At 33.8% G+C, this 13,283-nt stretch overlaps 1 protein-coding gene across 9 annotated transcripts in view; it reads left to right on the forward strand.

The window, feature by feature from the left end:
• Positions 1–13,283, forward strand: part of plekha5 (pleckstrin homology domain containing A5) — a 195,825-nt gene that overhangs the window by 174,106 nt on the left and 8,436 nt on the right. For 4 of the 9 annotated variants that reach the window (XM_087786194.1, XM_087786192.1, XM_087786196.1 and 1 more), the window contains 9 exons: positions 1,776–1,841; positions 3,655–3,735; positions 3,817–3,966; positions 6,773–6,874; positions 7,809–7,917; positions 7,988–8,031; positions 8,135–8,302; positions 9,151–9,274; positions 9,338–9,465. In XM_087786194.1, coding sequence (XP_087642320.1) covers positions 1,776–1,841; positions 3,655–3,735; positions 3,817–3,966; positions 6,773–6,874; positions 7,809–7,917; positions 7,988–8,031; positions 8,135–8,302; positions 9,151–9,274; positions 9,338–9,465 — 972 coding nt within the window. Of the gene's footprint in view, positions 1–1,775; positions 1,842–3,654; positions 3,736–3,816; positions 3,967–6,772; positions 6,875–7,808; positions 7,918–7,987; positions 8,032–8,134; positions 8,303–9,147; positions 9,275–9,337; positions 9,466–13,283 lie in introns of all 9 variants that reach the window. The other 5 variants (XM_087786199.1, XM_087786200.1, XM_087786193.1 and 2 more) reach the window with 4 other exon arrangements.

Consider the following 13,283-nt stretch of genomic DNA (forward strand, 5'->3'; position numbering starts at 1 on the left):
TTATTTTACATCCGTTTTTAACTTTAGTGTTCTTTATTTTACATCTGTTTTTAACTTTAGTGTTCTTTATTTTACATCCGTTTTTAACTTTAGCGTTCTTTATTTTACATCCGTTTTTAACTTTAGTGTTCTTTATTTTACATCTGTTTTTAACTTTAGTGTTCTTTATTTTACATCCGTTTTTAACTTTAGTGTTCTTTATTTTACATCTGTTTTTAACTTTAGTGTTCTTTATTTTACATCCGTTTTTAACTTTAGTGTTCTTTATTTTACATCCGTTTTTATCTTTAGTGTTCTTTATTTTACATCTATTTTTAACTTTAGTGTTCTTTATTTTACATCCGTTTTTAACTTTAGTGTTCTTTATTTTACATCCGTTTTTAACTTTAGTGTTCTTTATTTTACATCTGTTTTTAACTTTAGTGTTCTTTATTTTACATCCGTTTTTAACTTTAGTGTTCTTTATTTTACATCTATTTTTAACTTTAGTGTTCTTTATTTTACATCCGTTTTTAACTTTAGTGTTCTTTATTTTACATCTGTTTTTAACTTTAGTGTTCTTTATTTTACATCTATTTTTAACTTTAGTGTTCTTTATTTTACATCCCTTTTTTAACTTTAGTGTTCTTTATTTTACATCTGTTTTTAACTTTAGTGTTCTTTATTTTACATCTATTTTTAACTTTAGTGTTCTTTATTTTAAATCTGTTTTTAACTTTAGTGTTCTTTATTTTACATCCGTTTTTAACTTTAGTGTTCTTTATTTTACATCCGTTTTTAACTTTAGTGTTCTTTATTTTACATCCGTTTTTATCTTTAGTGTTCTTTATTTTACATCTATTTTTAACTTTAGTGTTCTTTATTTTACATCCGTTTTTAACTTTAGTGTTCTTTATTTTACATCTATTTTTAACTTTAGTGTTCTTTATTTTACATCCGTTTTTAACTTTAGTGTTCTTTATTTTACATCTGTTTTTAACTTTAGTGTTCTTTATTTTACATCTATTTTTAACTTTAGTGTTCTTTATTTTACATCCCTTTTTTAACTTTAGTGTTCTTTATTTTACATCTGTTTTTAACTTTAGTGTTCTTTATTTTACATCTATTTTTAACTTTAGTGTTCTTTATTTTAAATCTGTTTTTAACTTTAGTGTTCTTTATTTTACATCCGTTTTTAACTTTAGTGTTCTTTATTTTACATCCGTTTTTAACTTTAGTGTTCTTTATTTTACATCCGTTTTTATCTTTAGTGTTCTTTATTTTACATCTATTTTTAACTTTAGTGTTCTTTATTTTACATCTGTTTTTAACTTTAGTGTTCTTTATTTTACATCTGTTTTTAACTTTAGTGTTCTTTATTTTACATCTGTTTTTAACTTTAGTGTTCTTTATTTTACATCTTCCACGCACAATTTTTTATATAATTGTTTTTGTTGTAAATGTTTTGTTGTGCACTTGTTTATAATTTCATATATTTGTCCTTCATATCGTCACATGTTTTGATAGTTTTGTGACATCATGGCATGATCATGGTCATGACTCGTCTTCTCTGAATGATTCCTCCTGTTGTTGTTGTTGTTGTTGTCATAAACAACATATATCGTGTTGTCATAAACAACAACAAGATAAATGAAGAACTAGCAACAATGAACGCCTGGTGCTCTGACACTGGAATCATGTTCTGGGAGGACGAGGAAGATTATTTTGGTTTAGACTCGCCTCGTCCTCTCGATGTGTGTCGCCCTCTGGTGGTCACTTCTTGTTCTTGTGTGCAGGTCCAGAGTCCAGAGGAATTTAAAGAAGTTTCAGTCTCGAAGATCAGTGAAGAGGTCGATACTGACGTGAGTCCTGATCCTGTTTATATCATGTTCCATGTTTTTATCATGTTCCATGTTTATATCGTGTTCCATGTTTATATCGTGTTCCATGTTTTTATCATGTTCCATGTTTTTATCATGTTCCATGTTTATATCGTGTTCCATGTTTATATCGTGTTCCATGTTTATATCATGTTCCATGTTTATATCGTGTTCCATGTTTTTATCATGTTCCATGTTTATATCGTGTTCCATGTTTTTATCTTGTTCCATGTTTATATTGTGTTCCATGTTTATATCATGTTCCATGTTTATATCGTGTTCCATGTTTTTATCATGTTCCATGTTTATATCGTGTTCCATGTTTTTATCATGTTCCATGTTTTTATCATGTTCCATGTTTATATCGTGTTCCATGTTTATATCATGTTCCATGTTTATATCGTGTTCCATGTTTATATCGTGTCCCATGTTTTTATTATTTTCCATGTTTATATCGTGTTCCATGTTTATATCGTGTTCCATGTTTATATCGTGTTCCATGTTTATATCGTGTTCCATGTTTATATCATGTTCCATGTTTATATCGTGTTCCATGTTTTTATTATTTTCCATGTTTATATCCTGTTCCATGTTTATATCGTGTTTCATGTTTAAATCGTGTCCCATGTTTTTATCATGTTCCATGTTTATATCGTGTTCCATGTTTATATCATGTTCCATGTTTTTATCATGTTCCATGTTTATATCGTGTTCCATGTTTATATCATGTTCCATGTTTATATCATGTTCCATGTTTATATCGTGTTCCATGTTTATATCGTGTTCCATGTTTTTATTATTTTCCATGTTTATATCATGTTCCATGTTTATATCATGTTCCATGTTTATATCGTGTTCCATGTTTATATCGTGTCCCATGTTTATATCGTGTTCCATGTTTTTATCATGTTCCATGTTTATATTATGTTCCATGTTTATATCATGTTCCATGTTTATATCATGTTCCATGTTTATATCATGTTCCATGTTTTATCATGTTCCATGTTTATATCGTGTTCCATGTTTTATCATGTTCCATGTTTATATCGTGTTCCATGTTTATATCATGTTCCATGTTTTATCATGTTCCATGTTTATATCGTGTTCCATGTTTATATCATGTTCCATGTTTTATCATGTTCCATGTTTATATCATGTTCCATGTTTTATCATGTTCCATGTTTTATCATGTTCCATGTTTATATTGTGTTCCATGTTTATATCGTGTTCCATGTTTATATTATGTTTACTGTCATATTCAACTGTCAATGTGTGTTTATGATAGTCGTGTTGAACTGTGTGTGTGTTAATGATGGTCATGTTGAACTGTGTGTGTGTATGATAGTCGTGTTGAAGTGTGTGTTTTATGATAGTTGCGTTGAACTGTGTGTGTTGATGATAGTCACGTTGAACTGTGTGTGTTTATGATAGTCACGTTGAACTGTGTGTGTTTATGATAGTCACGTTGAACTGTGTGTGTTTATGATAGTCATGTTGAACTGTGTGTGTTGATGATAGTCATGTTGAACTGTGTGTGTTTATGATAGTCACGTTAAACTGTGTGTTGATGATAGTCACGTTGAACTGTGTGTGTTTATGATAGTCGTGTTGAGCTGTGTGTGTTTATGATAGTCATGTTGAACTGTGTGTGTTGATGATAGTCACGTTGAAGTGTGTGTTAATGATGGTCACGTTGAACTGTGTGTGTTTATGATAGTCATGTTGAACTGTGTGTGTTTATGATAGTCATGTTGATCTGTGTGTGTTTATGATGGTCATGTTTGTGTGTCTTCAGACCAAACTGAGCCGCTTGTGTGAGCAGGACAAGAGTGTGCGACAGTTGGAGGAGAAGCTGCAGCAGCTGCACAGAGAAAAGGTTTGTTTTTGACAATAAAATATAGTCTGACATGATTGTGTTTGTATTGTTCAACATTTTTAAATGTGTGTAACTCTGCAGCACACTCTGGAGACGGCGCTGCTGTCGGCCAGTCAGGAACTGAGCGAACAGAGCTCAGACTCTGCAGCTGCTCAGAGTCTAGTCCAGCAGAGAGACGTCCTGCAGAACGGACTCCTTAGTACCTGCCGCGAGCTGAGCCGGGTCAGCACTGTGAGTGATACACACTAGAAACTACACACTCGTGTTGTGATGTGTGTGTCAGCACGGTGAGTGATACACACTAGAAACTACACACTCTTGTTGTGTTGTGTGTGTCAGCACGGTGAGTGATACACACTAGAAACTACACACTCTTGTTGTGTTGTGTGTGTCAGCACGGTGAGTGATACACACTAGAAACTACACACTCGTGTTGTGATGTGTGTGTCAGCACTGTGAGTGATACACACTAGAAACTACACACTCGTGTTGTGATGTGTGTGTCAGCACTGTGAGTGATACACACTAGAAACTACACACTCGTGTTGTGATGTGTGTGTCAGCACTGTGAGTGATACACACTAGAAACTACACACTCGTGTTGTGATGTGTGTGTCAGCACTGTGAGTGATACACACTAGAAACTACACACTCGTGTTGTGATGTGTTTGTCAGCACGGTGAGTGATAAACACTAGAAACTACACACTCGTGTTGTGATGTGTGTGTCAGCACTGTGAGTGATACACACTAGAAACTACACACTCGTGTTGTGATGTGTGTGTCAGCACGGTGAGTGATACACACTAGAAACTGCACACTCGTGTTGTGATGTGTGTGTCAGCACGGTGAGTGATACACACTAGAAACTACACACTCGTGTTGTGATGTGTGTGTCAGCACGGTGAGTGATACACACTAGAAACTACACACTCGTGTTGTGATGTGTGTGTCAGCACTGTGAGTGATACACTAGAAACTACACACTCTTGTTGTGTTGTGTGTGTCAGCACTGTGAGTGATACACTAGAAACTACTCACTCTTGTTGTGATGTGTGTGTCAGCACGGTGAGTGATACACACTAGAAACTACACACTCGTGTTGTGATGTGTGTGTCAGCACTGTGAGTGATACACACTAGAAACTACACACTCGTGTTGTGATGTGTGTGTCAGCACTGTGAGTGATACACACTAGAAACTACACACTCGTGTTGTGATGTGTGTGTCAGCACGGTGAGTGATACACACTAGAAACTACACACTCGTGTTGTGATGTGTGTGTCAGCACGGTGAGTGATACACACTAGAAACTACACACTCGTGTTGTGATGTGTGTGTCAGCACGGTGAGTGATACACACTAGAAACTACACACTCGTGTTGTGATGTGTGTGTCAGCACTGTGAGTGATACACTAGAAACTACACACTCTTGTTGTGTTGTGTGTGTCAGCACTGTGAGTGATACACTAGAAACTACTCACTCTTGTTGTGATGTGTGTGTCAGCACGGTGAGTGATACACACTAGAAACTACACACTCGTGTTGTGATGTGTGTGTCAGCACTGTGAGTGATACACACTAGAAACTACACACTCGTGTTGTGATGTGTGTGTCAGCACGGTGAGTGATACACACTAGAAACTACACACTCGTGTTGTGATGTGTGTGTCAGCACTGTGAGTGATACACACTAGAAACTACACACTCGTGTTGTGATGTGTGTGTCAGCACTGTGAGTGATACACACTAGAAACTACACACTCGTGTTGTGATGTGTGTGTCAGCACGGTGAGTGATACACACTAGAAACTACACACTCGTGTTGTGATGTGTGTGTCAGCACGGTGAGTGATACACACTAGAAACTACACACTCGTGTTGTGATGTGTGTGTCAGCACTGTGAGTGATACACTAGAAACTACACACTCTTGTTGTGTTGTGTGTGTCAGCACTGTGAGTGATACACTAGAAACTACTCACTCTTGTTGTGATGTGTGTGTCAGCACGGTGAGTGATACACACTAGAAACTACACACTCGTGTTGTGATGTGTGTGTCAGCACTGTGAGTGATACACACTAGAAACTACACACTCGTGTTGTGATGTGTGTGTCAGCACGGTGAGTGATACACACTAGAAACTACACACTCGTGTTGTGATGTGTGTGTCAGCACTGTGAGTGATACACACTAGAAACTACACACTCGTGTTGTGATGTGTGTGTCAGCACTGTGAGTGATATACACTAGAAACTACACACTCGTGTTGTGATGTGTGTGTCAGCACGGTGAGTGATACACACTAGAAACTACACACTCGTGTTGTGATGTGTGTGTCAGCACTGTGAGTGATACACACTAGAAACTACACACTCGTGTTGTGATGTGTGTGTCAGCACGGTGAGTGATACACACTAGAAACTACACACTCGTGTTGTGATGTGTGTGTCAGCACGGTGAGTGATACACACTAGAAACTACACACTCGTGTTGTGATGTGTGTGTCAGCACTGTGAGTGATACACACTAGAAACTACACACTCTTGTTGTGTTGTGTGTGTCAGCACTGTGAGTGATACACTAGAAACTACACACTCGTGTTGTGATGTGTGTGTCAGCACTGTGAGTGATACACTAGAAACTACACACTCGTGTTGTGATGTGTGTGTCAGCACTGTGAGTGATACACACTAGAAACTACACACTCTTGTTGTGTTGTGTGTGTCAGCACTGTGAGTGATACACACTAGAAACTACACACTCGTGTTGTGATGTGTGTGTCAGCACTGTGAGTGATACACACTAGAAACTACACACTCGTGTTGTGTTGTGTGTGTCAGCACAGTGAGTGATACACACTAGAAACTACACACTCTTGTTGTGTTGTGTGTGTCAGCACGGTGAGTGATACACACTAGAAACTACACACTCTTGTTGTGATGTGTGTGTCAGCACGGTGAGTGACACACACTAATGTTGTGTTGTGTGTGTCAGCACGGTGAGTGACACACACTAATGTTGTGTTGTGTGTCAGGAGCTGGAAAGATCCTGGATCGACTACGATCGCCTGGAAACTGACGTTTCTCTCGCAAAGTCCGACCTCCTGGAACAACTGGAGGCTCTGGGAAGTCCTCAGGTATATTTCACACACACACAAACACACACAGACTCACAAACACAGACTCACAAACAGACATATACACACAGACATATACACACAGACTCACAAACACAGATTCACAAACAGACATATACACACAGACATATACACACAGACTCACAAACACACATGTACATATACAGACAGACTCACGTACACACACAGAGATATTAACACAATATATACACATAGACTCACAAACACACACATATACACACAGACTCACAAACACGTACATATAAACACAGACTCAAACACACACATACTTATAAACACAAACACTCACGTATATATACAAACACACGTATAGACACTGACTCACAAACACACACTTAGATATACAAACACACAGATATAAACACAAACTCTCACGTATATATACAAACACACATATACACGCAGACTTAAACACAAACACTTACATATATATACACACTTAGATATACACAGACGGAGATATAAACACAAACACTCACATTTACACAAACATTTACAGATAAAAACATTCAAGCAATGAACTCAAACACACATATACACACAAACACAATAATATACACACACATACATTTATGCACACATTCACGAACATGCATACCCACACATGCACACTAACTTGTGGATTTACCCACACTGATACACACATTTATACAAACACAATGGACTCTTACAAACATACACATGCACACACACAGAATTCACACACATAAACACACACACTAATCAATGCACACACACATCTACACATTCACGTAATACACACACATGCTCTTTCTCCCTCACACACATTTACACATTCACACACACAACAATCACACTGTCACTTGCACAGAAAATGACACACAAATTCCCTGACAACACACACACACTAACACACACTCACACACACACACTAATGCTCCTGGTGTGTCAGACGGAGCCTCCCAGTCAGCAGCACATCCAGATCCAGAAGGAGTTGTGGAGGATCCAGGACGTGATGGAGGCTCTGAGTAAAAACAAACCTCAGCGGAGCTCGGACAACAGTGAGTGCCGTTACCATAGTAACGCACACGTCTTGTGTATGTGTCGTTCAGCTCATGTTTGTGTGTCCAGGTCTTCCTGGATCCAAACCTCTGTCCAGCCAGCAGAAGAACGAGGTGAGACGTCCTGACATGGTCGCGTTTGTGTCTGAGGGTCAAGGGTCACGTGCTCAGCGTCGCCCCCTGTGGCGTTAAGAAGACTTGTTGTTGCTGTCAACAGACAGCGACGTCTCTGGCTCCTCCCACCGAGGTGCCCCCCCGCCCGCCCCTCCCCCAGTACTACTACACGGCAGAGCGCCCCCCCGTAGTGCCCCCCCACCACCACGCCGGCCCGGGCGGGCGAGCGGCGCCGGACCGTAAGCCGGGCCCTCGTAACGGAGCGCACAGCGTAAGAACCGTCGTCACGGCGACGGTTTTTGTCGTCAAACATCCCACGACATCCATCGTTTTCTCACCTCCATCGTGGGACCCCTCGCTCGTGTCTGGCGCCCCCTTGTGTTGACGCATGTCATTAACACTTCCACGCCACACTTGGATTTATTCATTGAATGGTTGCTTTTAAAGGATTTTTATTGTTATAATCATTTCTATATTTACATTTTTATAGTTGAAATATAAAAAATAATTCAATTTAATTTGATATTATAATTACAATCGTTAAAAAATGACGTCTCTGAGTTCAATACAGTTTTAAATTCAATTTAAAATATAAAGTGTCAGCAGACAAAAGCAACAGATCACCGAGCGACTTGATCGTGAGCTTCTACGTCGTCACATGACCGTCTGTGCGTCGTATGATTGGATGAAAGTTTGATCCATTAGCTCTGAGCTCTGTTGCTTTAGTCTGGAGACTCTTATTATATCAACATTTATATATTGAATTTAAAATATTGAGTTTAGATACGAAATGTTTTAATTATTTGAATACGAATATTAAACTCTATGAGTAAATTTAATTAATTAATTAATTATTATTTTTAATTTAACTATTAAAAAAAAAAATAATAATTCAATGTAATTCATTTTTATGGATTAGAATATCAAACTTTAAAACCTATTTTTTAATGCAATCATTAACAAATAAATCAATAAAGAAATAATATAATCAAATTGTTTAAAAACATTTCGGTGAAATAAATCCAAGTGTCAACATTTAAAATGTCCATCGACGTATAATGTATATATATATATATATATATATATATATATAACTCAAAGTACACCTCCTCACAGCAGGCTCCAGATTACCGACTCTACAAGAGCGAGCCTGAACTCACCACGGTGAAGGAGGAGGTGGACGAGGTCACCGGCGAAGACAAGATGGACGCCGGCGAGGCTCACAGAGGCGTCTCCTCCAAAGGTTTGACTTCCTTCCTCCTCCTCGTCCAGTTTGTCTTCCGTCCCTGAAGACGTCTCTGTCCAGCAGCGGCGCCGCCGTACCCGGTCGGCATCGTCCCGCCCAGAACCAAGTCTCCCAAGAACCGACCCGAGTCCACGACCATCGCCTCCTACGTCACGCTGAGGAAGAGCAAGAAGACGGAGGTCAAGTCTGTGAGTCTCTGAGCACATATATACTTAATAAATACTTACATTTACAAGTACAAATAAAAGTCTCTGAGCACATATATACTTAATAAATACTTACATTTACAAGTACAAATAAAAGTCTCTGAGCACATATATACTTAATAAATACTTACATTTACAAGTACAAATAAAAGTCTCTGAGCACATATATACTTAATAAATACTTACATTTACAAGTACAAATAAAAGTCTCTGAACACATATATACATAATAAATACTTACATTTACAAGTACAAATAAAAGTCTCTGAACACATATATACTTAATAAATACTTACATTTACAAGTACAAATAAAAGTCTCTGAACACATATATACTTAATAAATACTTACATTTACAAGTACAAATAAAAGTCTCTGAACACATATATACTTAATAAATACTTACATTTACAAGTACAAATAAAAGTCTCTGAACACATATATACTTAATAAATACTTACATTTACAAGTACAAATAAAAGTCTCTGAGCACATATATACTTAATAAATACTTACATTTACAAGTACAAATAAAAGTCTCTGAACACATATATACATAATAAATACTTACATTTACAAGTACAAATAAAAGTCTCTGAACACATATATACTTAATAAATACTTACATTTACAAGTACAAATAAAAGTCTCTGAACACATATATACTTAATAAATACTTACATTTACAAGTACAAATAAAAGTCTCTGAACACATATATACATAATAAATACTTACATTTACAAGTACAAATAAAAGTCTCTGAACACATATATACTTAATAAATACTTACATTTACAAGTACAAATAAAAGTCTCTGAACACATATATACATAATAAATACTTACATTTACAAGTACAAATAAAAGTCTCTGAACACATATATACTTAATAAATACTTACATTTACAAGTACAAATAAAAGTCTCTGAGCACATATATACATAATAAATACTTACATTTACAAGTACAAATAAAAGTCTCTGAACACATATATACTTAATAAATACTTACATTTACAAGTACAAATAAAAGTCTCTGAACACATATATACTTAATAAATACTTACATTTACAAGTACAAATAAAAGTCTCTGAGCACATATATACTTAATAAATACTTACATTTACAAGTACAAATAAAAGTCTCTGAACACATATATACTTAATAAATACTTACATTTACAAGTACAAATAAAAGTCTCTGAACACATATATACTTAATAAATACTTACATTTACAAGTACAAATAAAAGTCTCTGAGCACATATATACTTAATAAATACTTACATTTACAAGTACAAATAAAAGTCTCTGAGCACATATAAACTTAATAAATACTTACATTTACAAGTACAAATAAAAGTCTCTGAGCACATATATACTTAATAAATACTTACATTTACAAGTACAAATAAAAGTCTCTGAACACATATATACTTAATAAATACTTACATTTACAAGTACAAATAAAAGTCTCTGAGCACATATATACTTAATAAATACTTACATTTACAAGTACAAATAAAAGTCTCTGAACACATATATACTTAATAAATACTTACATTTACAAGTACAAATAAAAGTCTCTGAGCACATATATACTTAATAAATACTTACATTTACAAGTACAAATAAAAGTCTCTGAGCACATATATACTTAATAAATACTTACATTTACAAGTACAAATAAAAGTCTCTGAGCACATATATACTTAATAAATACTTACATTTACAAGTACAAATAAAAGTCTCTGAGCACATATATACTTAATAAATACTTACATTTACAAGTACAAATAAAAGTCTCTGAGCACATATATACTTAATAAATACTTACATTTACAAGTACAAATAAAAGTCTCTGAACACATATATACTTAATAAATACTTACATTTACAAGTACAAATAAAAGTCTCTGAACACATATATACTTAATAAATACTTACATTTACAAGTACAAATAAAAGTCTCTGAACACATATATACATAATAAATACTTACATAAAGTACAAATAAAAGTCTCTGAACACATATATACTTAATAAATACTTACATTTACAAGTACAAATAAAAGTCTCTGAGCACATATATACATAATAAATACTTACATTTACAAGTACAAATAAAAGTCTCTGAACACATATATACATAATAAATACTTACATTTACAAGTACAAATAAAAGTCTCTGAACACATATATACTTAATAAATACTTACATTTACAAGTACAAATAAAAGTCTCTGAGCACATATATACATAATAAATACTTACATTTACAAGTACAAATAAAAGTCTCTGAACACATATATACTTAATAAATACTTACATTTACAAGTACAAATAAAAGTCTCTGAACACATATATACTTAATAAATACTTACATTTACAAGTACAAATAAAAGTCTCTGAGCACATATATACTTAATAAATACTTATATTTACAAGTACAAATAAAAGTCTCTGAGCACATATATACTTAATAAATACTTACATTTACAAGTACAAATAAAAGTCTCTGAGCACATATATACTTAATAAATACTTACATTTACAAGTACAAATAAAAGTCTCTGAGCACATATATACTTAATAAATACTTACATTTACAAGTACAAATAAAAGTCTCTGAGCACATATATACTTAATAAATACTTACATTTACAAGTACAAATAAAAGTCTCTGAACACATATATACTTAATAAATACTTACATTTACAAGTACAAATAAAAGTCTCTGAGCACATATATACTTAATAAATACTTACATTTACAAGTACAAATAAAAGTCTCTGAACACATATATACTTAATAAATACTTACATTTACAAGTACAAATAAAAGTCTCTGAGCACATATATACTTAATAAATACTTACATTTACAAGTACAAATAAAAGTCTCTGAACACATATATACTTAATAAATACTTACATTTACAAGTACAAATAAAAGTCTCTGAGCACATATATACTTAATAAATACTTACATTTACAAGTACAAATAAAAGTCTCTGAGCACATATATACTTAATAAATACTTACATTTACAAGTACAAATAAAAGTCTCTGAACACATATATACTTAATAAATACTTACATTTACAAGTACAAATAAAAGTCTGAACACATATATACTTAATAAATACTTACATTTACAAGTACAAATAAAAGTCTCTGAACACATATATACTTAATAAATACTTACATTTACAAGTACAAATAAAAGTCTCTGAGCACATATATACTTAATAAATACTTACATTTACAAGTACAAATAAAAGTCTCTGAGCACATATATACTTAATAAATACTTACATTTACAAGTACAAATAAAAGTCTCTGAGCACATATATACTTAATAAATACTTACATTTACAAGTACAAATAAAAGTCTCTGAACACATATATACTTAATAAATACTTACATTTACAAGTACAAATAAAAGTCTCTGAGCACATATATACTTAATAAATACTTACATTTACAAGTACAAATAAAAGTCTCTGAGCACATATATACTTAATAAATACTTACATTTACAAGTACAAATAAAAGTCTCTGAGCACATATATACTTAATAAATACTTACATTTACAAGTACAAATAAAAGTCTCTGAACACATATATACATAATAAATACTTACATTTACAAGTACAAATAAAAGTCTCTGAACACATATATACATAATAAATACTTACATTTTACAAGTACAAATAAAAGTCTCTGAACACATATATACATAATAAATACTTACATTTACAAGTACAAATAAAAGTCTCTGAACACATATATACATA

This window comes from Callionymus lyra, chromosome 3, assembly GCF_982586985.1.
Source record: "Callionymus lyra chromosome 3, fCalLyr1.hap1.1, whole genome shotgun sequence".
NCBI lineage: Eukaryota > Metazoa > Chordata > Actinopteri > Syngnathiformes > Callionymidae > Callionymus > Callionymus lyra.